Raw genomic sequence first — 23,228 nt, forward strand, 5'->3', positions numbered from 1 at the left:
GCACCATCTAGACCATCCCTGACAGGCGTCTGTCCAACCTGCTCTTCAATATCTCCAGAGATGGAGATTCCACAACCTCCCCAGGCAATTTATTCCAGTGTTTCACCACCCTGACACTTAAGAAGTTTTTCCTACTGTCCAACCTCAACCTCCCTTGCTGCAATTTCAGCCCATTCTCCATCCTCGTTAGCTACTTGCCGGAGTGCTGGTGTTGCAAAACCAGGGGACCCCAGAAAGCAGGACTGCATCTCAAGCCAGGCCCCACCCGTACGGCCCGGTGGCAGTTCTGGTCAGGGAGGCCCAAGTATAAAGATGTGGCTTAGAAACCCGCCAGGTTCCATGTCCTGCAGCCTGCGGAGACGGGCTGGAGAAATCCCGAGGGACCAATAGCTGCAGTTTCACATTGGATCCAGGCCAGAGCAGAGGTGGGGGCAGCCTGGGGCTCTGGTGCATTGGGAGAGCAGGGTGGGGGAGCCCTGCGGAGAGCTCTCGTGTGCAGCAGAGCCGGAGCAGCCGGAATGAACCGGGGAAATGGCGTGCGTACCGGTGTCCCTGCTGGTCTGAAGGGGCTGTGTTGAGAAGTCTCGCAGGGCCCAGGCTAGTAGTGTGCTCTAGCCCTATAGGGAAGCAGCGGGGGGCTGGAGTGCCAACGCGGGCTCCTTAATGCTGGGGGGAGCCCTGAGCCTCGGGCTGGATCCAGGCAAGCCGAGGGCCAGATCTGTTCTCCCGGCCTGAGATTCCCCACCCCTGCTTTACGGGATCATCACAGTGGCTGTGGAGGTTTGAGCATCCTTAATGCCGGATAGTGACCAGGCACGGATGTGAACTCACGAAGGGCTGACGCATCAGGGCAACAGCGCCCAAGCGCGTGAGCAGCCGGAGTGGCTGCCCCGGGCCCCCTCGGCCCGCACAGTCAGGGGGGCTTTCAAAGGCCTGTTGGCAGAGGCCAGCTCTCCGGAGTGGATCTGTCTGGGCCGGAGGCTGCTCCCTCCGAGGGTCGCTGACTCCCTTCCCTTCTCCTCGACAGGAACGAAGATCGGGAGCGAGCGTGGCGGGCGTCCCGAGACACCAAACTGGAGAGCATTCCAAACTGTGAAGCTTGGTGAGTGCTTCTCCCCTTCCCACGTGAGTGGCTGGCGGCTGCCAGACGGGCCCTTCTGCTGCGTCGCCAGCCTGCCGAGCAGCAGGCGACGTGTGAGCTGCTGACTCCTCTGCATCGGCCCGCTCCTATTCCCCCTGTGGGCACGCTGATCTGTACAAGGCCTGTGCCTCGCAGGTAGCACTGGGCACAGGGAGCTAGGGGATCTGGTCCCTGCTTTGCCATTAACTTGCAACTTCCCCTTGGTCACTCACAGGGTCTCCTTTCTCTGCCTCAGTTTCCCCCAAATGGAGGCATCATAAGTACACACCCCACACTTTGGAGGGTGCTTGTGAGACTTAATTCCCATTTGAAGGTGCCGCGGGGGTGTTTAAATGCTGGACTGGGGGAAGCGCCGCAGAGAGCGCTGCTTCGGTTTAGTTTTCATTTAAGATTTCCCGTTGCCACTGCCCGAGCTGAGAAGCTGCCGGCTGCAGTGGACGGAGCCGTGCGGCCCAGAGGGGCTGGGACGAGGGGGCAGTGTATGAACAGAAGTGGAGGATGTGACGGAGGGAACAAAGATGTGACGAGGCTTGGCGAGTTCTATTTGCTGGCCCAGCCACCCAGTGAGAGACATCCAGCCCCTCCCGGTGCAGGAATAACCGTGTTCTAGCCCCTGCCACCTGAGGATCTTGGTGCGACACACACCCCTGTACGGCTGCTTGATCATTCCCTTCCACCACTTAACAGGGGAAACTGAGGCACACTGAGAGGCTAAGGGGTCCTTCAGTGGCAAAGGCAGCAGTCCAGCCCCATTCCACCTGGCTCCCGGGCCTGTGCTTCAGGCAGTAGGGAGACCAAGTGAGCAGGCCCCACTAGAAAGGGAGCAGGGAGGTGACGAGAGTTAAGGTACCAGCATGCCTAGGCCTGGGCTGTACCCTGCCCTACTAGACGGGCACGCTCATGGCAGTGGGACCCCACTGCTTGATCCGGGCCTGTTTTTCCCACAGCTAAGCATGGCCAGCAGCGATCTAAAAATACCTCGGGCCAGAAGGTCGTGGAACACCAAGACTGAAGGAGGGTGGCCGGCTCGGCTGCTGTGGGAGCCTTTGCCATATAAGGATTTTATAATTAGTCGAGGGATCGCTCCATCCCGTTGGTAAAACAAGGCTCTGTTTGCCTTTGGAGCCCCAGGGGGTGGGGCAGGCTGTTGGCCACGGTCTGCTTCGCTCTGTCTTCCCCCTGGCCAAAGCCAGGAATCGGCTCTGTCCCAAGGCTGCTTGGCTGTGGAGTTTGCAGGAAACCCCCCAGCGCTCTGTCCAGACAGCACGGGAGAGATTCATCCAAAATCCTGCCATGTCAGTGTCTGCTGGAAGAACAGTCCCCGTGTGACACCGACCGGCTGCTGGAAACGGTCCAGTGGCTGGAACTCACAACCGCTGGAACCTGGGAGCTAAAACTAGGAATTTGCTACTGGTAACTGCTCAGTGTGCACCAGTCCTGGGCAGTATTCCCTCTAAGTTGAGTGCTTGGGTGGCCACCCAGGAGAGAGAGGTGCCGTCCAGCTGATTAGCAGAGCGCCCGCAGCTGGCAGCATTGTGTGTCTGGTGGTGGTGCACATCTGCCCATGCGTCAGTGCACAGAATAAAATTTATTCCATACACAGATGGAAATATTAGAGGGAACATTGGTGGAGGGTAGGGATGTGAAACAGTTAACCGGCCCTTGCCCATGAGCTCTGCCGGCGGCCAGCCATTCTGGGTTAGAGCAGCCCTGACCACGGAGCGGCTGCTGGGCTGGGCACTGGAACGAGCCGTAGAACCTCACGGCTGTGGCTAGACCCCCACGGCCACGTCGGGCTGGGTGGCAGGCCCTAAGTTAAGCGGTTAACTGTTCTAACATTCCTAGTGGTGGGTTTGTACAGCGCCTAGCACCAGTGGGACCCTGGCCAGTGGATCGGGGAGCCGAGGGGCTACTGCAACGGGAATAATAATAATAAAATATAACATACATTTCTGCTAAGTGACTTTCTCCCGCTGCCCTTTAGAGGGTGGCAAGGAACATTTGGTGATAGCATAGAGCCGCTTATCTTCTCCGGCGCTGAGGCTCTGATGGTTTCCATGTCTCCAAAACAAATTCCTCAGCAGACCACCACAAAGGCTGTCCAGAGAGACAGAGGGTTCCTAAACAACAGAAGGGACGCTGTGGTTACAACTCAAACACTCTGGGCTGGCAGCCGCACACGCGTCGGGGCGTCACTCCAAAACCATCCCTCTTGCAGCCCGGAAAGGAAACAAACAATAAATGTCGCTTTTGGGTTTTGTCCTGACCTGACCTCCTGCAGAAGCAGCCCCGTTTTGTGGGATTTTTTCCCTGCCAGAGCTTACAAAGTCGAACGAGGGCCTGGAGATCAGATATGCTGTCTTCAAAACCCTTTGATTGCAATAATAACACGAGGCTGGTTGTACTTGTGGGTGTTGGTCCGTTCCCTTTTTGACTTGCTTGCAGGGATGGTTTGTCTCAAACTGTGAAATTCCGCTGAGATCAAGAACAGCTTCTCCACTGATCAAACGGGCGATTAAACAAACAAAACACGCTGGTGGGAACATTGCATGAAAACTACCCAAGCTGCGGCCAGCAGGACTAGGCAGTTACAGCACTACTGGGAAGTGTTCGGCTCACAAAGGTCTGGATCCTGCAGTGTAGTTAGGAAACTCATTGAAATCAGGGGAAGGTGGGCACCTAAATACTTCTGCTGACCTGGCCAGAACCTTTCTTGCCCACTGTGCCTCTTGTCAGTTGATCCCACAATACTAGGCAGATTAAGAGCTGGCCAGGCTGGAAATGTGACACTTGCAGTGTGGTTCCTAAATTCTCCAGGCCAGGTGCATTTGGCACAGAGAGGGGTTACCCGAGGGAGAGACACAGGCAAGTTTTCTAACACATGAGGAGGAGCGACTGGTAGATGAGCCACAGGGGAGAGATTCTCAACTCTGTCCAGCCTCTACCGGCCTGCCGTGGCTGCACCGCCGTGGGGGTTGGTTCAGGGCGAGCAAGTGGCTTCAGCTCACAATAATCCTCTGGTTTGTTTTGTTTTGTTCTTTCTCGCGACTCCCCTTTTCCGCGATGCCGGGGCCCGACCAGCCTCAAGCCGACGCCCGACGAAGTGCAGGGCTGGTCCCAGTCGTTCGACAAGCTGATGAAGAACCCAGCAGGCAGGAACGTGTTCCGGGAATTCTTACGGACTGAGTACAGCGAGGAAAACATGCTCTTTTGGCTAGCATGTGAGGAACTCAAAACCGAGTGCAACAAGCACCTCATCGAGGAGAAGGCCAGGGTGATCTATGAGGACTACATCTCTATCCTCTCCCCCAAGGAGGTACGGAGTCCCCTCCCCGGGCGCTGGCAGGCCAGCTGGGGCATGATTCCCAAGCCCTGGTGCTCTCGGGAACTCCAAGTTGCCGGGGAGCCAGGCTCCGACGGGGGTGGGCCTCCCTGGCAGTGCAGCAAGGGAAACTGTGTCCGCATGCTCCTGGAGTTCAGCCTCCACTGGCCCCGCCGGCGCAAAGGTGCTGACGGGGCCAAAAAAACAAGAGCTGGTTCCCCATTTGCAACTCAGAACAGAATAACCTCAGTCGTTGCTGAAGCAGCGTCCCCGGCTGAAATCCATTCCGGGCCCTTTGTCCTTGCGCGCAGACCAGAGCCCCCCCGGGGAGCCGGAACGGGGACTAACGAGTGGGGCGTATGTGCACCCTAAGCAGTGGAAGTGGTTTGAGGCTCGACGGGGGAGGGATCACATGATTTCCTGGCCTGTTTGCGCCCTCTGGGGCACCTGGCATTGGCCCCTGGGGGACGACGGGACGCTGGGCTGCATGGACCTTTGTTCTGACCCAGTCTGGCCAAGGTTACGGGGCAATTGCGGTCAGGCCAGAAGTATTTAAATAGGGAACAAACGCTTGGGAGACAAAGGCAAAGCAACAGCCAGGAGCTAGACCCATTCAGACCAGAAATAGGGTGTCAGTTGTCAAGAGGGAGGCTGATTAACCCAGGTGGGTTCTCCCTGGCTGGCCATTTTAAAATCAAGAGTGGATCTTTCCTCCTGGAAGCTCGGTGCTAGCTCACACAGGAATTGCAGGTCAGGCTAGCCGTACGCCTGCACTGCAGGCAGGTACCTCCTGGCAGGCTTGCAGGGCTTAGGCTATAGGGCCTGAACCGATAGTGGTGTGTCAGCTTGGAGCTGGGCCTGGACCCTGCAAAGGAGCAGAGTCTAGAACCCTGTTTCCAGCCTGGAATATCAATGCAGCAATTAAACAGCCTCGTAATCCAAGCCCAAATCCGCTGGCCTGGGCCTGTTGCAGGTGTCTAGCTGCAGTACAGATGTACCCTACGTGATCAGAGGTACTGCTGGGAGGGGGGAGAGGAGAGGAAGGGGGGGGAGAGGGGGAACGGGAGGGGGGGATATCTATATATATATATATATATATATATATATATATAGATATATATTTCCATAACTGGGCATCCAAGACAGAGGCCCAGAGAGTGCGCCCAGACCCTGCAGCCCCCTCAGGACAGCCCTGCAGAGGCCTGATCCTTCAGAGGTGCTAGTAGCCTTCGGCTCTAGAAAGGAATAACACGATCCAAGGGCTGGAAGCTGAAACGAGGCCAATTTGGACAGGAAATAAGGCGTAAATGTGGAACAGCGAGAGTCCTTAACCCCTGGACCAATTTACCAAGGGTCCTGGTAGATTCTCCGTCTCTGGCCACTGTTAATTGGCTGGGTTTCTAAAGTCCCGGCTCCGGGAATCATTTTGGGGCAGGTCCCTGGCCTGTCTTTTATACAGGAGGTCAGACCCGACAATCACAGTGGTCCCTTCCGGCCTGGGAATATGTGCTTGGCTACCGTGAGCCTCGACGTCGGGCAATGGCAGGTTTGGGCCCCTGAAAGCTGAGCCTCTTAGCAGCCTAAATGGGGACTGAGCCCCTGACCCTGCTAGCACTTGTGTGCGTAGGAGTCTGTGGGATCAGGCCCCTCCGTGGTCACCCCGTGTGAGGCTGGATTTGAGGATGTTGGTCTCCAGCTTCCTACCTCCGGTTGCCTACTTGTAGAGTCTGGCTGGTGATAAGATGGGGGTGCCATGGGTCTGCCCTGAGGCAGAGCTGGGCCCAGCACTTACTGCTTCCACAGCACGGCTCGAACGTAAAGTATCGGTATGTAAATCAGTTGTGAGTCGGCCTCGTCTCTGCTTTGCAGTGAGTCTGTCACATAGCGGAGTTACTTCACCTTCCGCCCCTCCTCACCCCGCCTACCCCCTGCGGTCGCTCCAGCCAGATGGCAGGGCTAGGCTAGACGTCCTGTTTTTGACCCTTAGACTTCTGCCTCTAAACCAGTGCTGGGCAACCTATGGCCCTAGAGCCACACGTGGCCCTTTGGGGTTCTCCGTGTGGCCCACGAGACGCAGGGTTGCCAGATTCCGCTGGAGTTTTGTCCGCCTCGTTTTTCTCCTGCCAGTGTTGCAAAACCGACACACACGTAAAGCGAGGGCTGGTGAAGTGAGGTGCGTGCTGATTGGCTGTGAGCCATGCGCTCCCTCTGCAGCCCGTCAGAGCGTGGCTGTGGACCGATCAGCACCCCTGCAAATTCTGGGTCTGCCAGTGCAGTCAGCACAACGCCCCCGTTTTGGGAGACCACCTTGCTTATGGCAGCCCGGCGGCCCACTGAGATGGAGGAGGGCCATGCACTAGCCCCGGTTGCCCTCGCTGTTCTCAGTTCTGCAGGTTGGACTGGGGCTGTCCTAGGGGTTAGCCCGGATCGTTGTCTTCACATTGTTAACCCACCCAGGGTTTTGCTCTGGGTGTTGGTTGTTAAAGGTCATTTGTCACCCAAACCCTCCCCACCGCTCACCTGCATAGCGGGTCCCAGGGAGCAGGGGGGCGGGAGGGGGTAATTCTAGTCTTCGTCGCATGGGCTGGGGGCTGCGTACAGCCAGAGCGAGGTCTTCGTGGTAGAAGGGCTGATCCCTGGTGCGCCCCACTTGGTGCCCTCGAGATACTTGGCCGCTGCCCAGTGAATCGGAAGCCATGCGGCCCAGAGACAATGCTGAGTACAGTGCTGCTGGGTCAGGCGTTAGCTTGTGACCCGCTTGAGGCGAAGAAATGGACGCGCTGCTGGCATACACCTCACGAGGGCACCAGCGAGCCACAAACAGCCACCTCCTGCGGCCGCAACCGGCCACCCAGGCTAGGGAGTAGGCCGCAGGAGCGTCCCTCTGTTGTAACCAAGGCGATCGGCCGGGACAGGGTAGTTTTGCTCCCTGCGTTGCTGGACCTAGAATGTGCGGGAGCCACTGATGAAGCCGGAGCGGCGCCGTGACTGGCTGGCAGCCCTGTGTGTGGGCAACACAAACTGTCTGGTGGGCTCTGCATAAAACCCTGATGCCCACCCCGGTCCACAGATGTTACAAGAGAATCCGCCCGGCCCCTGGATGGCTGAGCGTGGCCAGAGGGCCTTGTGGCATCTCTGCTCTGCTACCCGCCAGCTGGTTTTCCAGAGGCTCCTTGGATCAGCCCCCAGCTGCTCCCCGGGCTACAACTCAGAGCCATAGGGACAGGAATCGCCCTGTTGCCAGCCCAGGCCCACTCTGTGCCCACATCACGGTCTGTCTGCACAGCCGTTCGAAGCCCGCAGCCGGCCCCTGCCCTCGGGCTGTTTAATGGCAGGGCTGATATTTCAGCTGCAGCCCGAGCCGTGGGAGCCTCGTGTTTGGAGATCCCAGACTCCGCAAACAGCCTGTGGGCCCGAAGCAGCTGGCACAAGCCAGCCGGGGTGTTTGAACACAGGCCTGTACACGCAGGCCGAGGGGAAGGCCCCGCCTCTGGGGAGAGCCCTGGGACGATGGAGTTGGGGCTGGTCCTGCTTGCGGCAGGGAGCTGGACGCGATGGCTCCTGAGGTCTCTGCCCACCCTGGGATTCTGTGGTTTCCTGGCGTGCTCCCCCAGCGGGCAGAGTAGCCAGGCCAGGAGGCTGCAGCCACAGGCCTAGTGGCTTCCCGTTCGCCTGGTCCCAGCCTCTTAGCCGCCCCCATTACACGGCACCCGCTGACACCGTGGTCACAGACCTGGGCTGAGAGAGCAAATCCAGTTCCAGCTGGGCCGATCCCCTCAGAACCCGGCGGGGTTATCCCGGGCTGGCGTCCGCCAGTCCCTGAGAGGGCTGCCCCCCCTTTGGCCAATACAGCCTCGTCCCCCTGAAGCCAGGTGGGGCTGCAGCCCTGGATGAGGCCCCAGTCTCCTGCTGGAGCTTGAGGTGGGGAAAGCCCCTTCTCAGCCAAGGCTGGCCTTGTCTCAAAGCGGCACCCCTTGTCTCCCAGCGCCTGGGCCGGGTTTGTGCCTGCAGGGGACCCTGGCAGAAGTGGGGAGTCTGGGGCTTGCCGCTGTGGGCGTGTGGCCCTGGCGTGGCCCTTTCCCTCCCCTCACGGCCTGTCTCCTCCTCAGGTGAGCCTGGATTCCCGGGTGCGCGAAGTCATCAACAGGCGGATGCAGGAGCCCTCGTCGCACACCTTCGACGACGCGCAGCTACAGATCTACACCCTCATGCACAGAGACTCCTACCCCCGCTTCCTGAACTCTGCCATATACAAAACGCTGCTGCAGAGCATCTCCTGCTCGTCCTCGGAGTCTTAAGCGCCTGGGCCCGGGGCAGCGCCACAAACAGTTCTTTTTGTACACTGGTGGCGGGGGGGGGGGGAGGTCCCCGACCCAGTCTGGGGCACACGGGGAGGCCTCTGGGACCAGAGGGGTGGCGCTCCCGCTCCCCTCCTCTGTGCCCCCACCATCCACCTCCACTTTTTAGCTTTAGCAACGAACATCCGTCCGGTTTCCCGGCCACTGGAAACCACCGCCCCCCCCCCCCCCCAGCCTCCATCATCTGCCCCCTGCTGCTCCCCCATCGCCCGGTGCCGCCCGCGGGCACTGCTCAATCAGACCGGGCTGGCGACCAGCAAACTCAGGCCTCACTCTTACTACTGAATCCCCGTTGCCCTCTGGAGCAAGCAGAGGGAGGGGGACTGTTGGGGGGCAGGGGAGCCCCATGCAGCTGGACACTGCTCCAGGTCACTTTACGTGGCCGGCTCCCATCTCGGAGTCTCTCAGCAGTTGGGGTTTTGTGGTGGAACGTTTTTATTTGAGATACTTTCTAGTGGTGCGCGGGGGGGATGTGACAAAGCCTGTGTCTGTGTAAACACCGCCAAGTGCCAGCTTTCCCTGGCTCCGCCAGTCCAGCGGCCCGAGGGTTCGATCCGTGGCTGGGGCCAGGCCGGGCTCCCTCCTCTCTGTTTACAGCCATTTGCTAGTTGCGCCCGCCTCAGCCCGAAGTGGCAGCCTCCTTGCACTGAGATGGGTGGGGAATGGCGGGGGGCGCTGTCATATCCTGAGCAGCCGCAGGTTCCCCAAGAGCTGCCCTGCCCTTTGGAGCAGGGCCAGGCTCCTGGGCTCCCAACCGGGGCGGGGCAGGGAGGGTTGACTCGTTTTTGTGGCCCAACAGAAACCAGCGCTGTCCTGCCAGCTCGCCTGCCTGTGGCCTGGGCCCAGGAGCCTGGGGAACGACCTGGCGGAATGTCGGCTCCCCCTTCACAGAACAAAATGGCCGCCGGCCGCCGTTTTCAGGAAACGTGAAAATGTTTCGTTCCATTGTTCACAAGGAACTTTGTTTGTTTGTTTTATACTTTCCCAGGACCTGGGCCTGTATCGCTGGGATACAGATGATGACGGGGGGGAGCCCCATCCCTTTTTTTCTAACCCCAAAGGGTCTGGGCGCAAGCTGCAGGCAGAGGCTGATGCACGGCAGTGGGCGGGAGAGAAGGGGATGAGAAATGGACAGGAGGAAGCTGAGACGGCCTAGCCCAAAGCAGCCAGTGCTGGCTGATGGAACTAGCTTCAACTGGCTTCCCTTTGGGCTTAGCTCTCTTCTCCTTTCCCCGGCGTGGCCCCTCTGCTTCCAGGCTTGCAGGGCCTGAGGGGGAGAGGACGGGAGAAGTGCAGCACTGGGGAGATGTGAGATTCATAGGCCGCCTCAGCTGCTCCCTCAGGATGCAGGACAAGCTGCACCTGGGGCCCAGGCCTGGACCTTGGCAGCAGCTGCATTGGCTGGTTGGAGCAGGGACCAGAGCCTAGCTTTGTGCCCAAGAGAGCGTGGCTGGGGGCGGCCGAGGGGAGCAGCAGCAGTGCGTGGAAGGGGAGGGAGACAGCTGGTGCCCAGGTGCTCCCTTTGGGAGCATGCGCCTAAGGCAGGCAGGCAGACAGCTTGGCTAGCAGTTGCATGCCAGGTGGCGTCTCCTCCATGCGCGCCCACAAGGGAGTTACAGGCTGGCTCCAGGGCATACAGTATTGGGCGTGGGCAAGGAGGGTGAACCACAGATAAACAGGAGGGAAAGAGACGTCTGTGCCTGGGAGAGCCAGCCTGAAACCGCTTGGGCGCCATCTCAGCTTTGGCCCACAGCGCGCTGGTGGCAGACACTGAGGGAAACAGCACAGCAGGGTGGGGGGGTCAGCCCCTGTTCCAGCCCTCCAGTGATATCAGGGTCAGATCTCCCAGGGCAAAAAGCAGGCGCGTCCTTGTAGATGCCCTAAGGGAGCAGCGAGACAGGCAAACGCAGACACCTCACAAGAGGCGGCTGCTCCTAGGGGACTCGGTACCAACCTCCATTCCTTGCACTAGGTGCCCTCCTCCGTGCCCTGCCTCAAGACATGCCCATTCCCTGGCCTGGCCTGGGGGCCTTTCACTGCTCCCCTCACGCGGTTGGCTTCTCATGAAACGTGATTTATTTCAGCACTCATTATGGGGTCACTGCTTAGACTGCCCAGCGTGAGCAGCCTGTAGGCCGGTGGTTCCCAACCGCTGGTACGCGGGCCGGTGCCGGGCCGTGGCCATGCCGGCTGCCCTGGGGCTGGGGTACACCCCGATCCCCTGAGCCGCCGCACAGCAGCCTGCTTCAGCATTGGCAGCCAGCTGTTTGCGGCGGCTCTGGGAGCCAGGGCTGGGGTGCATATTTTGGCGGACTGGTAACATTTTATTTGCATATTCATTATATGTATAATGAATATGCAAATAAAATTCCTCGTCCACCAAAAGTTTGTGACTGAGTTTACCGGTCTGTGGTATAAAAAAGGTTGGGACCCCCTGTGCTAGGCACCCTTGCCCGTGTGCCAGGGCATCCCCCCCCCCCCAGCATTAGCTTTCCTGGGGACCTCCCCATAGGAGGCTGCATGTTGTGGCTGCTGTTTGTCTCCTAATCCAGATTCAAACCAGAATCTGACGTTTACACCCCTGCTTCACTCAGGGAAGGGGCTGGGCTCCTGTTCTGCCCATGCTGGAGGTCAGGGGACCACATTACTAGCCCTTGTGCAGTGCCAGGGCCAGTAGTACAGAAAGAGGCCCAGGGTCTAGTGGGTTTGGTAGCCAGGTGCCACCACTATCCTGGGCCACTTCCAAACCCACTGCAGTCCCTGCTGCTACTGCTGAGCATACCCTGGCTACTGCAAATCGCCGGAGCTGCAGTGCCATCCAGTCCCTGCCCCCGGGAAACCAGATCTCTGGATTTAACCCCAGACTGCACCAACCAGCTAAGCCACCTGTTGGGATGCCTCCCTTTCCCCCGGACCCGTAAAGAACCGCACAGGCGGTCCCTTAGGAAAAGATTCGCCAGTGCCGCGGCCCTGTGCACCGCCTCCTCCCATGCCTGGGCCAGGCCTGCCCAACGGCGTATCTGTAAAGAAAGGGATTTCCTGCTGGAGAGGAATGGTTCAATGTTGCGTGAGTAACAGCTCTTTCTCCAGGGGGCGGTGCGCTTGGCAGGGGAATGCCTTTGGTGGAAATTAGATCTGTATATTTGTGTAGCTCACGAGGAATGGTTTATTCCAGCTGCCTGCTGCAGCTCCCATAGTTAGACCAGTGCGCCCATAGCTCCTACCCCATCTTCTGACATGAACCAGACACCACCCCACAGCCAGCTGTGCAGCCCACACACACACACAGGCCCGAAGCGCTTTTTGTATCTTCAGATCATTTTGAAACTCTGTCTTAGCCGAAAAGGATGCTGATTGGTCTCGACAGTATGTTTGACCAAAATCAGCCCCTGGTTTTAATATTTATCCTCTCCCCACCTCACCCCCCTTCCCCCAAAAGGAAGAAAAAAATTAGGAATGTTGGTTCTTTTTATTGAAGATATTTTTTAAACAAACCAGTTCTCTCTTGTATTTTTTTTCTTTATTTCCTTCCTGGTGGTTGCCGATGGAAAATTGTTTCAATCGCGCAAAATCTAGTTGTAGTCGCCAAACAGGAAGTTCGAGCCCCCACTGCCCTGCGGAAAGGTGAGCGAAACTATAGCGAGCTCATCTATTAAGGCCTGAGCTTATGCTCTTTCATTATCTGGCTGCTAACAAAAAAGGCTCATGCACCGGTGAGCTCGCTGCTTCCGAGCAATGGCTTTATTGCATCTTCTTTCGAAGGAGATGGGGAACATTACACGTCGTGTGCACAGCTGTGATGACAGGGCCAAATCTGGCCCCCTAGGGAGTCGCTGATGCACTGGGCCTGACAAAAAGAGAAGTGACTTGTGCCATCAAAACTGCACCAGCGCCTCCAGCTGACTCCAGCGTGAGTGGCCCACAGGTGGCACGTTCACGCGTCGACACGCTAGAGTGTTGGGTTTTGAAAGGGGGTCGGGTGCCCCAGGCTTTTCCCGCTGCAGATTTGCACTGTTCAGCTCACGCTCGGGCATGGGGAAGGGAGGAATGTGTGTGTGCCCACCCCGGCGGGCACACGCATACACGAGCAGGCTGGGAGTGCTCAGCCCAGGCCGATAACAATTGCACATTTCAGCGTCTGACCCAGGCTTTCCAGGCCTTCCTCTTCATTGGATCAAAGGCAGCGAGCGAGTGGCTGACAGCTGGTCACTCAGCTGACCAAGGCGCCTGGTCTCACTAGCAACCGTACGGGGGCCAGCTTGTGCTCATAGTGCTCGCCCACCCAGGCTCACGGAAGTGAAGGGTCTGCTTCTGCCCCTTGCTGCAACTGCTTTATGCCGGGGTGCCACAGCAAAGCAGCCCCAACGCCACAGGCCTGGTGGAAGGGAGAAGATGGGTTTTCCGTCTCTCCAGCTTGTGTTTTGAGCTCAGATTTTGAAGCAGGCTCCGTCTGACCCAAATCCTGCAGGCCTGGCGCTGGCAAAGTGAGAGTTTTACCCATGTAAGGAGGGCAGCAGGGGTATCCAGGGTAATTGTGCCCTCGCTCTGCCTGACGATCTGGAGAGCTGCAGGGCAAGGGAGCAATGAAGGATGAGCGTCTGCGGCGAGAAGCCCAGGTGCCGACGGAAGTGCAATGGCGGGAGAAAGGGGTCTGCCCGCCACTCTGCATGAATGAACGTGGACGGGAACGAGAATGTGACCGATGAGACAGTGTGGATCCCCCCTCGCCTTGCAGAAGAAGTTAGGAACAGGCTGGAAAACAAAGCTGACCTGGCAGGAGTGAGATGGGCCTCCAAGCAGCCAAGGAACCAGTCAGAGGCTTGATGGGTCATGGTTGCCCAAGCTTTGGCTTTGCAACGGGCTGGAGGGGACACTAGCTGCTGCAGGACTCCTGAAGCACGAGAGAGCCGCTTGGGAAGTTAAACAGCGCGGTGATGGCACTTTTGTAATACGGGCACCGCTTGTCGGCGCCAAGGCTGCTTTTGGTGCCGAATAGCATCTATCGGACGCTGCAGCCTTTTTCCCTTTAGTCCCTGACCCAGGTTCAAGTCCTGCGTCCCCGGGGTCAAGTCAGACACACGAAGGGGTTTGGGAATGGGCTGACATGTCGGCAAACTACATGGCGCCGTTGGCCAAAAAAGCCTAGGCTGGAGGAAGGGGATGAGGAATATCCGGGCAGCACATTCAAAAATAACTCCAAAAAATGGTGCCTTTTTAATTATTAGAATCCTAGAACACTAGAACTGGAAAGGACCTCAAGAGGTCATCAAGTCCAGTCCCCTGCCCTCACGGCAGGACCAAGCACCTTCTAACCATCCCTGATGGATGTCTATCCTACCGGCTCTTAAATATCTCCACAGATGGAGATTCCACAATCTCCCTGGGCAATTTATTCCAGTGTTTTACCACCCTTGACAGGTAGGAAGTTTTTCCTAATATCCAACCTAAACCTCACTTGCTATAATTTAAGCCCATTGCTTCTTGTCCTATCACCAGATGCCAAGGAGAACAATTTTTCAACAGGGGAAACTGCCCTGTATTTCTCAGATTCAGGCCTATTCCCCCAGTGCAGAATCAATCTGGGATCACAAGTCCATGTAAACGTTTGTTTCCCGGGTGCAGCCGGAAGCCATCTTGCAAGCATCTTAACAGGTGACACCACCCCGTGGAAGAGCATAACCGAAGTCTCCTATGGCAGCATAAAGAGCATGTCTAATCACCCCAATCTAAGCGCCTAATGCACATGTCCCCCTGTGTCAAGGCCGGTTGTTGCTTTAATCCTGGTCTAGGCCAAGCAGACAAGCTTTACGCCACAGATGCCTGAGGGCTGAGTTCTGCTGTTGCTTACATGGGTGCAGGCCCGATGGCGTCAGTCCGTGTTGCCTGTGTGAGAGGCCTGGAATGACTTGGCACTGAACGTTTGGAGTAAAAACTAAACAATACCGGTCCTCCTCCAGCCCCTATTGCAGCAGCGTGGAAACGAGCTGTCAAGGGACTCCATTGGGCGGGTTTAACGACCTGCTCTCCTTTCCCACAGCCAAGGCAGTCACCGAGAGGCGCCTTGGAAGCCAACAGGAATGCTTGTGAAATACAATTCTGCACTGATAGGGGTTGAAAGGTGTGTAGGTCTCACCATGTTCAGCACATCTCCCGGGATGAGTTGTCTTTAAACAGGGGGTGACCTCACTCTGAATTTCAGCGCCTTCTCCCAAATTGAGGAGGTTTTTCAGCACTGGAGTTGGTTTGTCCTGCTGGTATTGTCCCAAATTTAGGGACGGTTTGCAAAATCCCAACCCAGTGCAGGGATTCTCAGCACCCCTATGCTGTAAGTTGGGGGATGCCCTCCTGGGTCGGCCCCTCGCTTGAGCAACTAGGTGTCTGACAGAGAAGTGAGGGGAAAGAACTCTGGATGTGTGCAGGCATACGGCTGTGCTCCTTGTAAGCAGCATAGATTGCTGCTAACCAAACAGAATAGTGGATACTAACAATCCAGGCAGCTGCATGACCTGCTCTCTCTCCAGCTGAGCTGTGCGAAGCACCCACACGCCCAGCCACCTGAGTGATGTTTGGAGGCTACGGCTGTGAACTTTGCCACTAACTTTCCTCCTTGCTCCGTTAAATGATGTCCCGGCCAAGCCAGCCTCCGGGGGCAGATGAAACTTGGACGCAACTAATGAAAATGTGAGTTTGCTGAGGTGAAGCAATTGGTTTTACCAGAGACTCATCCTAAAAATAACGGTGGCGTTCATGAGGTCTTGGCCTTCCGGTCACGTCTGCACATGCTTTGCTCGAAACGTGATCTCGGCGTGGGCGATGTGTGAGCTTCCAGTCAAATGCGCCCCACGTGCGTGTGAGACTAGCACCTGCAGGTCACAGAGCAACGACATCCGTGATGCAAAAGCAGCATCCTGCCCCAGGCAGGTGCCCCTGCAGGGAGAGGTCCATGCTGCCCGCTGACCTCAGCTGAGTGCCTGCATAACGGAGGTCAGCATGGGGCTAGGAAGCTTCAGTCCCTTCAGCAAATCTCATGGGGCTTCCAGCTCCTTCGGGAGTCCTCGACTCCAAGGACCGAAGAGCCCGATGTGGCCTACTCTGACCACCTGTAGAAGCCAGGGAAGCTGTGACTATCCTACAGTGACTCCTTCCCAGAGGTTGGGACCAAAGCCACAAGCACTAAGTCCCATGACGTGCAAAAGCCCCCACCGCTGTCTGAGAAAGTGAAGTGCTGCGGGGTGGTGTTGGGGGTGCTACGCATGATGGGAAGGTAGATGAGAATAGATGCTGCTCCCCTGGTGCCCACCGGCTGGGCAGGACTAGCGCCTGTTGGGATATTCTGCAACCAGGGTGGCTTTGGGGTCTGAGTGCAGAGGCAGGAGCCTTAGAGGGTAGCTGCCAGTGTCTAGGAGTGTCCCAAAAGACACGGACTAGGCTTCCTAGTCCGAACTACCTAGTCCGTGCCGCGTGTAGCCGCGCGGCACGGAGTCCGCACTAGCGGACATTTAAAAATGGCGGCGCCCGGCTTTATGCAAATGAAGCCCGGGAAATTCAAATCCCGGGCTTCATTTGCAACTCCGGTTGCCTACATTACCACCCTAGTTTGAACTCGGGTGGTAGTGTAGACATACCCTGAGTGTCTTCTGTACAAGGAAAGTTCAAAACCTAAGAACAGCCACACTGGGTCAGAACGAAATCCCATCTAGCTCAGTGTCCTGTCTTCCAACAGTGGCCAATGCCAGGTGCCCCAGAGAGAGGGAATAAAAACGGGGAATCAAGTGATCCCTCGTCATCCATTTCTAGCCCCTAACAAACAGAGGCTAGGGACCCCCATTCCTACCCATCCTGGCTAATAAGTACTGATAGACCTGACCTAACCTCCATGAAGTTATCTGTTTCTTTCTTCAACCCTATTAAAGCCCTGGTCTCCTCTGGCAAGGAGTTCCACAGGTTACGCACCGTGTGAAGGAAAAACTTCCTTTTGTTTGTTTTAAACCAGCTACCTATTCATTTCATGTGGTGATCCCCTAGTTCTTATATTATGGGAACAAGTAATAACTTTTTCTTACTTTCTCCACACCTGTCATGATTTTATAGACCTCTACCCCCCTCCTCAGCTGCTTTCCAAAGCTGAAAAGTCCCAGGGTTTTTAATCTCTCTTCATAAGGCACCCCTTCTGACCCCTTTGTTTTTATTGCCCTCTTCTGGACCTTTTCCAATGCCAAGGTTGTGACTGAAGGGACTGTGAAAGGTCATCAAGTCCAGTCCCCTGCCCTCACAGCAGGACCAAGTACCATCCCTGGCACATTTGCCCCAGATCCCTAAACAGCCCCCTCAAGGATTGAACTTACAACCCTGGGCTTAGCAGGCCAATGCTCAAACCACTGAGCTATCCCTCCCCCCAGAACTTATTGAAGTGGGAGGGGGGGGGGCAGTGGTTGTGCCCTGCTACAATCTGCTTATTTCCATCTCCCGTGCAAGAATGTACAGGCTAGCGCTCCCTGGGCCAGCACCCTTGGGAACTGACCAGTCCTGAGCAAGAGAGTTGGCCAGCCCGCCTCTGCTCCTGGCCACAGCCCGGTGGCCCCGCCTCCTCACCCAGCTGTGCTCCTGGCCCCTGCCAGGCTGCCCCTGCCACTGGCCCAGATGGCCTGCCAGTCACTGGTCCCTCTCCCATCAGCTTAGCTGGACTCCCAGTCCTGGCAGGCCTTCCAGCTGCTGCCCGCCTGCCTCCCTCCTCCTGGCCGTCGGGGCTCTCTGATCCATGAACAGCTATGGTCCTGCCAGACCACAGATGCTGCCAAACCAGAGCCCCAGTTTAGAGAGGTTCAGCCTGTAGCCCCGTGCATTGAAGCATCCTAAGAATGACTCTGAGGGTCCTACTGGCCCCAGGAGCACTGAATGAATGGTTCCCCCTCTTTCAGACCTTGGGGTGGGACCTAGACCATCACCAGAGGTTAAAGGAAAATAGCAGTAAAATGCCAGGAGGCAGGGTTCTTTCCAGCACAAGATTGAAAGGAGCATGCATGAGCTGTGGGAGGAGGGGAGTTCCCACTGACTAAAGCCAAGCCCTGGGGAGGAACACGCATGCCAAAGCACCTTGTTAGCTCACAAATCTTCACTGGCTTCCTCGTGTGGCAGTGGCGGCTAGCGGCCTGTGGAGAAGCATGTCTCTGGAGACGCACCAGAGGAAAAGCAACCGCGGCTGCTAACTGGCGAGCTTGCAGTGTCCTCAGGGGACAGAAGGCCCTGGTGCCGTGACAGAAAGGGTGTGGACGCATTGGAGAGGGTCCAGCGGTGGGCGACCAAAATGATTCGGGGGCTGGGGCACATAACCTACGAGGAGAGGCTGAGGGAGTTGGGTTTGTTTAGTCTGCAGAAGAGAAGAGTGAGGGGGGATTTGATAGCAGCCTTCAGCTACCTGCAGGGGGGTTCCAAAGAGGATGGAGAGAGGCTGTTCTCAGTGGTGACAGATGGCAGAACAAGGAGCAATGGGCTCAAGTTGCAACGGGGGAGCTCTAGGTTGGATATTAGGAAAAGCTATTTCCCGAGGAGGGTGGTGAAGCCCTGGGATGGGTTCCCTATGGAGGGGGTGGAATCTCCATCCCTAGAGGTCTTTAAGTCCTGGTTTGACAAAGCCCTGGCTGGGTTGATTGAGTTGGGGCTGGTCCTGCTTTGGGCAGGGGTAGGACTTGATGACTCCTGAGGTCTCCTCCAGCTCTATGATTCTATGTGCCTCCGTCGAACGTTTGCTGCTAGGAGCCTTTATGCCACCTCCGCTCTGCTTCGAGAGACCCTCCAGTCAGCAGCACGTGGGATGGAGTTTAACAAGCCCAGCAGCCTTGAAGGAGCTGCTCATTCAATGCAAATCCAAGGGCATCCCGTGAAGGAGAGCCCTGGGCGAGCTAGCCGCATGGAGCCACGTCCTCAAGAGACAGGGGTTAGTTGAAAGAACCCGAAACAGGTGTTGTGGGAAACCATTTGAGTCAGATCTGTCATGGGTCTCACGTGCATCACCCATTTCGGGGGGGGGGGCTCCGAGGAGCATGGAATTTCAGCAGCGCTGCTCAGCCTGCTGCCAGGGGAACGCTGCGGCGGCTCGTTTTGCGTGCAGGGGTGTTGCTCTGGGAGCAGACGAGCAATAGAAAGGGCGATTGGACGCCCCTTTTGCAAACAGCATGAGCCAAACTGGAACAACCCCCTGCACAGCACTGGAGTCGCTCCGGACCACGCTGGCCTCACAGCAGAATGTGGCCCTTTGAGTGGGGACTGACGTGTCCACCGGCCTTCCTCTGCATTCCTGCCTCCCTAGCTCGAGGCTCCGAATCCTGCAAGAGAAGCCGCCTGAGTTCTGCAAGGTCACTCCGCCTGGCTTCTCCGCTGCTCTTCTGCAGGGAAACAATGGCCCATCAGGTTCTAATTATCTTGCCGACTAGCTCCCTGCCTGCTCGCTCATGGTGCCGCCATGTTTGCAGCAGGCCACCGAGGCAGGCACGGGGAGCTTGGCGCTGGATCCACGCCCAGCGCGCTGTGTCAGCACAGGGATTCTGAAGGCTGGTTTCTCGGGGTTCGTGGAAGGAGCCAATGAACGAGTTCCGGTTCACAAGCACCATGCAGAAGCGAAGCGCTAAGTGTTATGAGTTACCCTGGTAAACCGGGTTCCTCTCCAGCTAGGATCTAAGGATGCTAAGGAACGGGGTATTTTGCTAATTGTGTAGTCGATGCAATTTGTATCAACTACACGGTTAATCGATAAGGGCAGGCACACGCCGGGACTGCTGCACCTCTGCAATGAAATGCAGTCAGAACCCGGCGGCAGCAGTGTCAGCCGGGACTGCTCGGTCCTGGCTTACTTCAGGTCCAGCACCAGCGTTCCCTGTAAGCTGAGCGCTTGGGCGGCCACCCAGGAGAGATTCAGGTGCTGCCCTGCTGATTGGCAGAGTGCCCACAACTGACCACAGCCAGCAGCATGTGTTTCTATGGTGGTGCACATTGACACATGCCTTGGTGCACATAAAATTTATTCCACACACAAATAGAAAATCGTAGGGGGAACATTGTCCAGTAGCCCCTGCTCCCAACAGCTCAGGCCGCCGGGGACAGGGGCTGTGGCCAGAGCAGCCTCCCCTACTCCTCCCCCGACCTTTGAGGAAGGCAGCAGCGGGTGGGATGGAGGTAGGTGGCACTGTAGAGTTGGTGCTGGGGGGATCCGGCCTTTAAGCTGGTTTCTCCCAGCACTGGCTCCTGTTTCCCCTCCCCTTGCTGCCTCTGTATCAGAGGCAGCAAGTCAGGGGGTAACAAGTAGCCAAGTACTCCATTCGACTACTTGATAAGCTTATGCTTGCTGGGTAGTCGAGTACTCACTTACATCCCTACTAGGATCGCCCCAATTTTTCCCCGTATTTGAAGTACTTGCCCCTCACCTGTTTCCATTGAACTTCTCCTGCAGGAGCTATTAGGTGCAAAATGTCCGGAGTCTCAATAGCACTAAGGACTGGCTGTTTGTTTGGTGCATAGTAAGTGCTCACCTAGACCAACTGAAAACCCCCAGACCTGCCTGATGCCCCATAGCTCAGAGCTCTGTTAGAAGAAGAGCCAAGGGCCGGCTCTGTACCTGGCCTGGGAGAGGGGAGTGAGAAACACTGAAAAGGGAGAGGCCAAGTAACCAAAGGCGATCAGCCGCCTGTTCTCATGTGGGGTAGGGCTAGAAGTCTCCATTGTTCTCATGGGGAGCTGTTGGGTGCTGAGGTCGTCCAAAAATCTGGCCCTCGGTGTGTGGCCATATTGTGCCCCACATCTGCAGTGCAGTGAAGGAGGGCTGGGAGCATGTATCTTAGGGCAGCGCCCTGAGAATATGGAAAGGAAGGAGTTAATCCATTCGGACTTAGTCATAAACGGATTCTCTTCACCATGTATTAGAACTGCTCACCGCGCCCCCCCGGCTGCATCAAGGCTGCTCACTCCTGCAGACAGGCGCTGGTGGCCATACGGGGGCCACAGCCAATGGGGGGGCCTTTAGAAACGTGCCAGCTGAATCAAGACGGCGAGATACACCCCCTTTGGTTTTGCACAATGTTCTGACTCGGCTATTGCGGTATCCAGCCTCCCATCCGGTAACATGATGGGGCTGTTTGCAGTGAGGGGAGCCGCCTGCCAGGTTTTTGGCACTGGATTGCACTTACAAGGGATCTGTCTCTGCGATACGGATGCAAGGTGGGACACGCCAGTCCGTCTGGCAGAGTGGATGGCTCCGGGTTCCCTCCCCCCACCCACCATCAGGAATGAAACATCCGTATTCAGAGCTGCTGTGTTATTTTTTCATCAGTGACTTTACCAACAATCTGTCCTTGATTTGTGTTCGCATCGGCCTCCCCCAGCGGGTGGCCACCGGTGTGTTCCAGCAGCAGGCTGTGGCCAGGCCGTCTCCTGTTAGCTTTTAGAACATTCCCACTACAAACAAAAGGGAACTTGGTGTTTCTCCAACAAACCCCAGCAATGGTATCTCAGAGCTAGTCTGCACTGTGGGCTATGGAGGTGTGATTTCTAACCCACGCTAACAGGCTGCTTGGTCCGGACACGAACAGTGGTGTGCTAACGGTTCCCGGGTGTGCGTTAATGTGATGCTGTTTATGGAGTTGGACGTTAAAGAGCACGAGGGGACATTCTGGAGATTACAGGATATATGAATAATGTCGATTTCAAATATACAATCAGTAGGTAATACATTATTCATGACAGTATACACAAAAAGAAAGCCCTTCCCCCCGCCCTCAATCCAATTTTTGGACACCTACATAAAACTCACAAACTGCTAAAAATACTGCGCACGCACGCACACACAAAAAAATGCAGAAGCTGTAGCTAGGTCCTAACACAAGCACTGATCTCAGTTCTACTCCTGGGAAGTCCACCTGACTCCCAGTGGTATTGGAGATGAGAGTTAAGCTCGAGGGTGGGACTTAAGCGGCCCGTGGGCAGGACATGACTCAGCGTGGGCTCTGGACGCTTTCTTTACCCGTGTGGCCACTTACAGCGCCCATTGGTTGCAGTTCGCTGTTCTCAGCCCATGGAGCTGCGGCAAGTGGTAGCCCACACCCGCTCACCCGCTTCCCGCAGCTCCCAGTGGTCAGAAACGGCGAACCGTGGCCAACGGGACTGCGAGTGGCAGGTAAATAAAGTGTCCAGCCGCCCGCCAGGGGCTAACCCTGATGCGTTGTGTTCAGCCGATGGGCTGCTGATTTCCCAACCCTGCTTTAGCCCCTCCGCTGCCCCACACTACATACAGTCCACGTGCCACGTCCTGCATTCAATACCAGAGCAACGTTTCCACGAACACCGCTCCAATTTTTCCTGTGTCATGGGCACAGGATTTGGTTCGTGGGCTGATTAAAAACAAAGGCTATGTCTAGACTGCAGGCTTCTTTCGAAAGAGCCTCTTTCGAAAGAGCCTCTTTCGAAAGATCGCGTCTAGACTGCAGGCGGATCTTTCGAAAGAGAAATCCGCTTTTTCGAAAGAGAGCACCCAGCGAGTCTGGATGCTCTCTTTCGAAGACGGCCTCTTTACATTGAAGAACGCCTTCTTTCGAAAGAGGAACTTTCGAAAGAAGGCGTTCTTCCTCGTAAATTGAGGTTTACCGCCATCGAAAGAAAAGCCGCGTTCTTTCGAAATAATTTCGAAAGAACGCGGCTTGAGTCTGGACGCAGGGGAAGTTCTTTCGAAAAAAGGCTACTTTTTTCGAAAGAACCCCTGAGTCTGGACACGGCCAAAATGTCAAATGTTTAGGACAAGGAAGCTTCCCAAGGAAAACTGCAGCGTTGGTAAAGTGTCCGGGGCATTTTTCACAGCCGGCTCTGGAGCCTAGATGCAGAGAGATGAGGTTTGAGGGCTGACTCCTTTTCTGATGGGCTACCCTGCTTCCCTGCTGCCTCACAAAGGCGGAAGGTCAAGTTTCAGGGTATCTTACTAGGCCTCTGGTAAGTGCTATGGTTTCTGGCTGGCTGGTATCGCAGACAGTGCCCATCATGCAAGTTTGAGACAGGCAGTGCCAAGTTCAAACAACAGTCAAAAACTTGGCAAAAAAAAAAGTTTAATACTGTTATGAAAAAATGACATACTTATCTGGATGAGAAAATACAGCCAAAATGCATGGAGTGGACTCCCCTGCTGGTCTGTCTGCCCCCTGGATTCCAATCACGGCTGCTCCTCGACACAGGTGCACAACCCGAGAGCCAGGCCTCCCCCCAAGATGAAGCCCTTAGGGCGTGACACAAAGGAAACTCACTTGGGACACAGTACACAATGGCTGGAGAAGTCAGAGACTAGAGGCTGCGGTCTGTCCGGGCGGGGCTGCCACTGCCGGGCTCAGAGACGTCTCAACAGAACTGCAAGAGAGAGAAGTTGAACCCCGGATTA

At 56.5% G+C, this 23,228-nt stretch overlaps 2 protein-coding genes across 7 annotated transcripts in view; one reads left to right on the plus strand and one right to left on the minus strand.

The window, feature by feature from the left end:
* The window catches only part of RGS19 (regulator of G protein signaling 19), a 70,042-nt gene extending 53,708 nt beyond the window's left edge, over positions 1–16,334 (plus strand). For all 6 annotated transcript variants that reach the window (XM_089769735.1, XM_089769740.1, XM_089769738.1 and 3 more), the window contains exons 4-6: positions 1,028–1,102; positions 4,223–4,457; positions 8,573–16,334. In XM_089769735.1, the coding sequence (XP_089625861.1) occupies positions 1,028–1,102; positions 4,223–4,457; positions 8,573–8,761 (499 nt within the window). In that variant the 3' untranslated portion in view covers positions 8,762–16,334. The remainder of the gene's footprint in view (positions 1–1,027; positions 1,103–4,222; positions 4,458–8,572) is intronic.
* Positions 16,335–22,885: 6,551 nt separating this feature from the next.
* The window catches only part of TCEA2 (transcription elongation factor A2), a 33,836-nt gene continuing 33,493 nt past the window's right edge, over positions 22,886–23,228 (minus strand). The window contains exon 10 of the mRNA XM_075901019.2: positions 22,886–23,197. Within this exon, the coding sequence (XP_075757134.1) occupies positions 23,189–23,197 (9 nt within the window). The 3' untranslated portion in view covers positions 22,886–23,188. The remainder of the gene's footprint in view (positions 23,198–23,228) is intronic.

Source organism: Pelodiscus sinensis, chromosome 17 (assembly GCF_052426305.1).
Source record: "Pelodiscus sinensis isolate ZL-2025 chromosome 17, ASM5242630v1, whole genome shotgun sequence".
NCBI classification, from domain to species: domain Eukaryota; kingdom Metazoa; phylum Chordata; order Testudines; family Trionychidae; genus Pelodiscus; species Pelodiscus sinensis.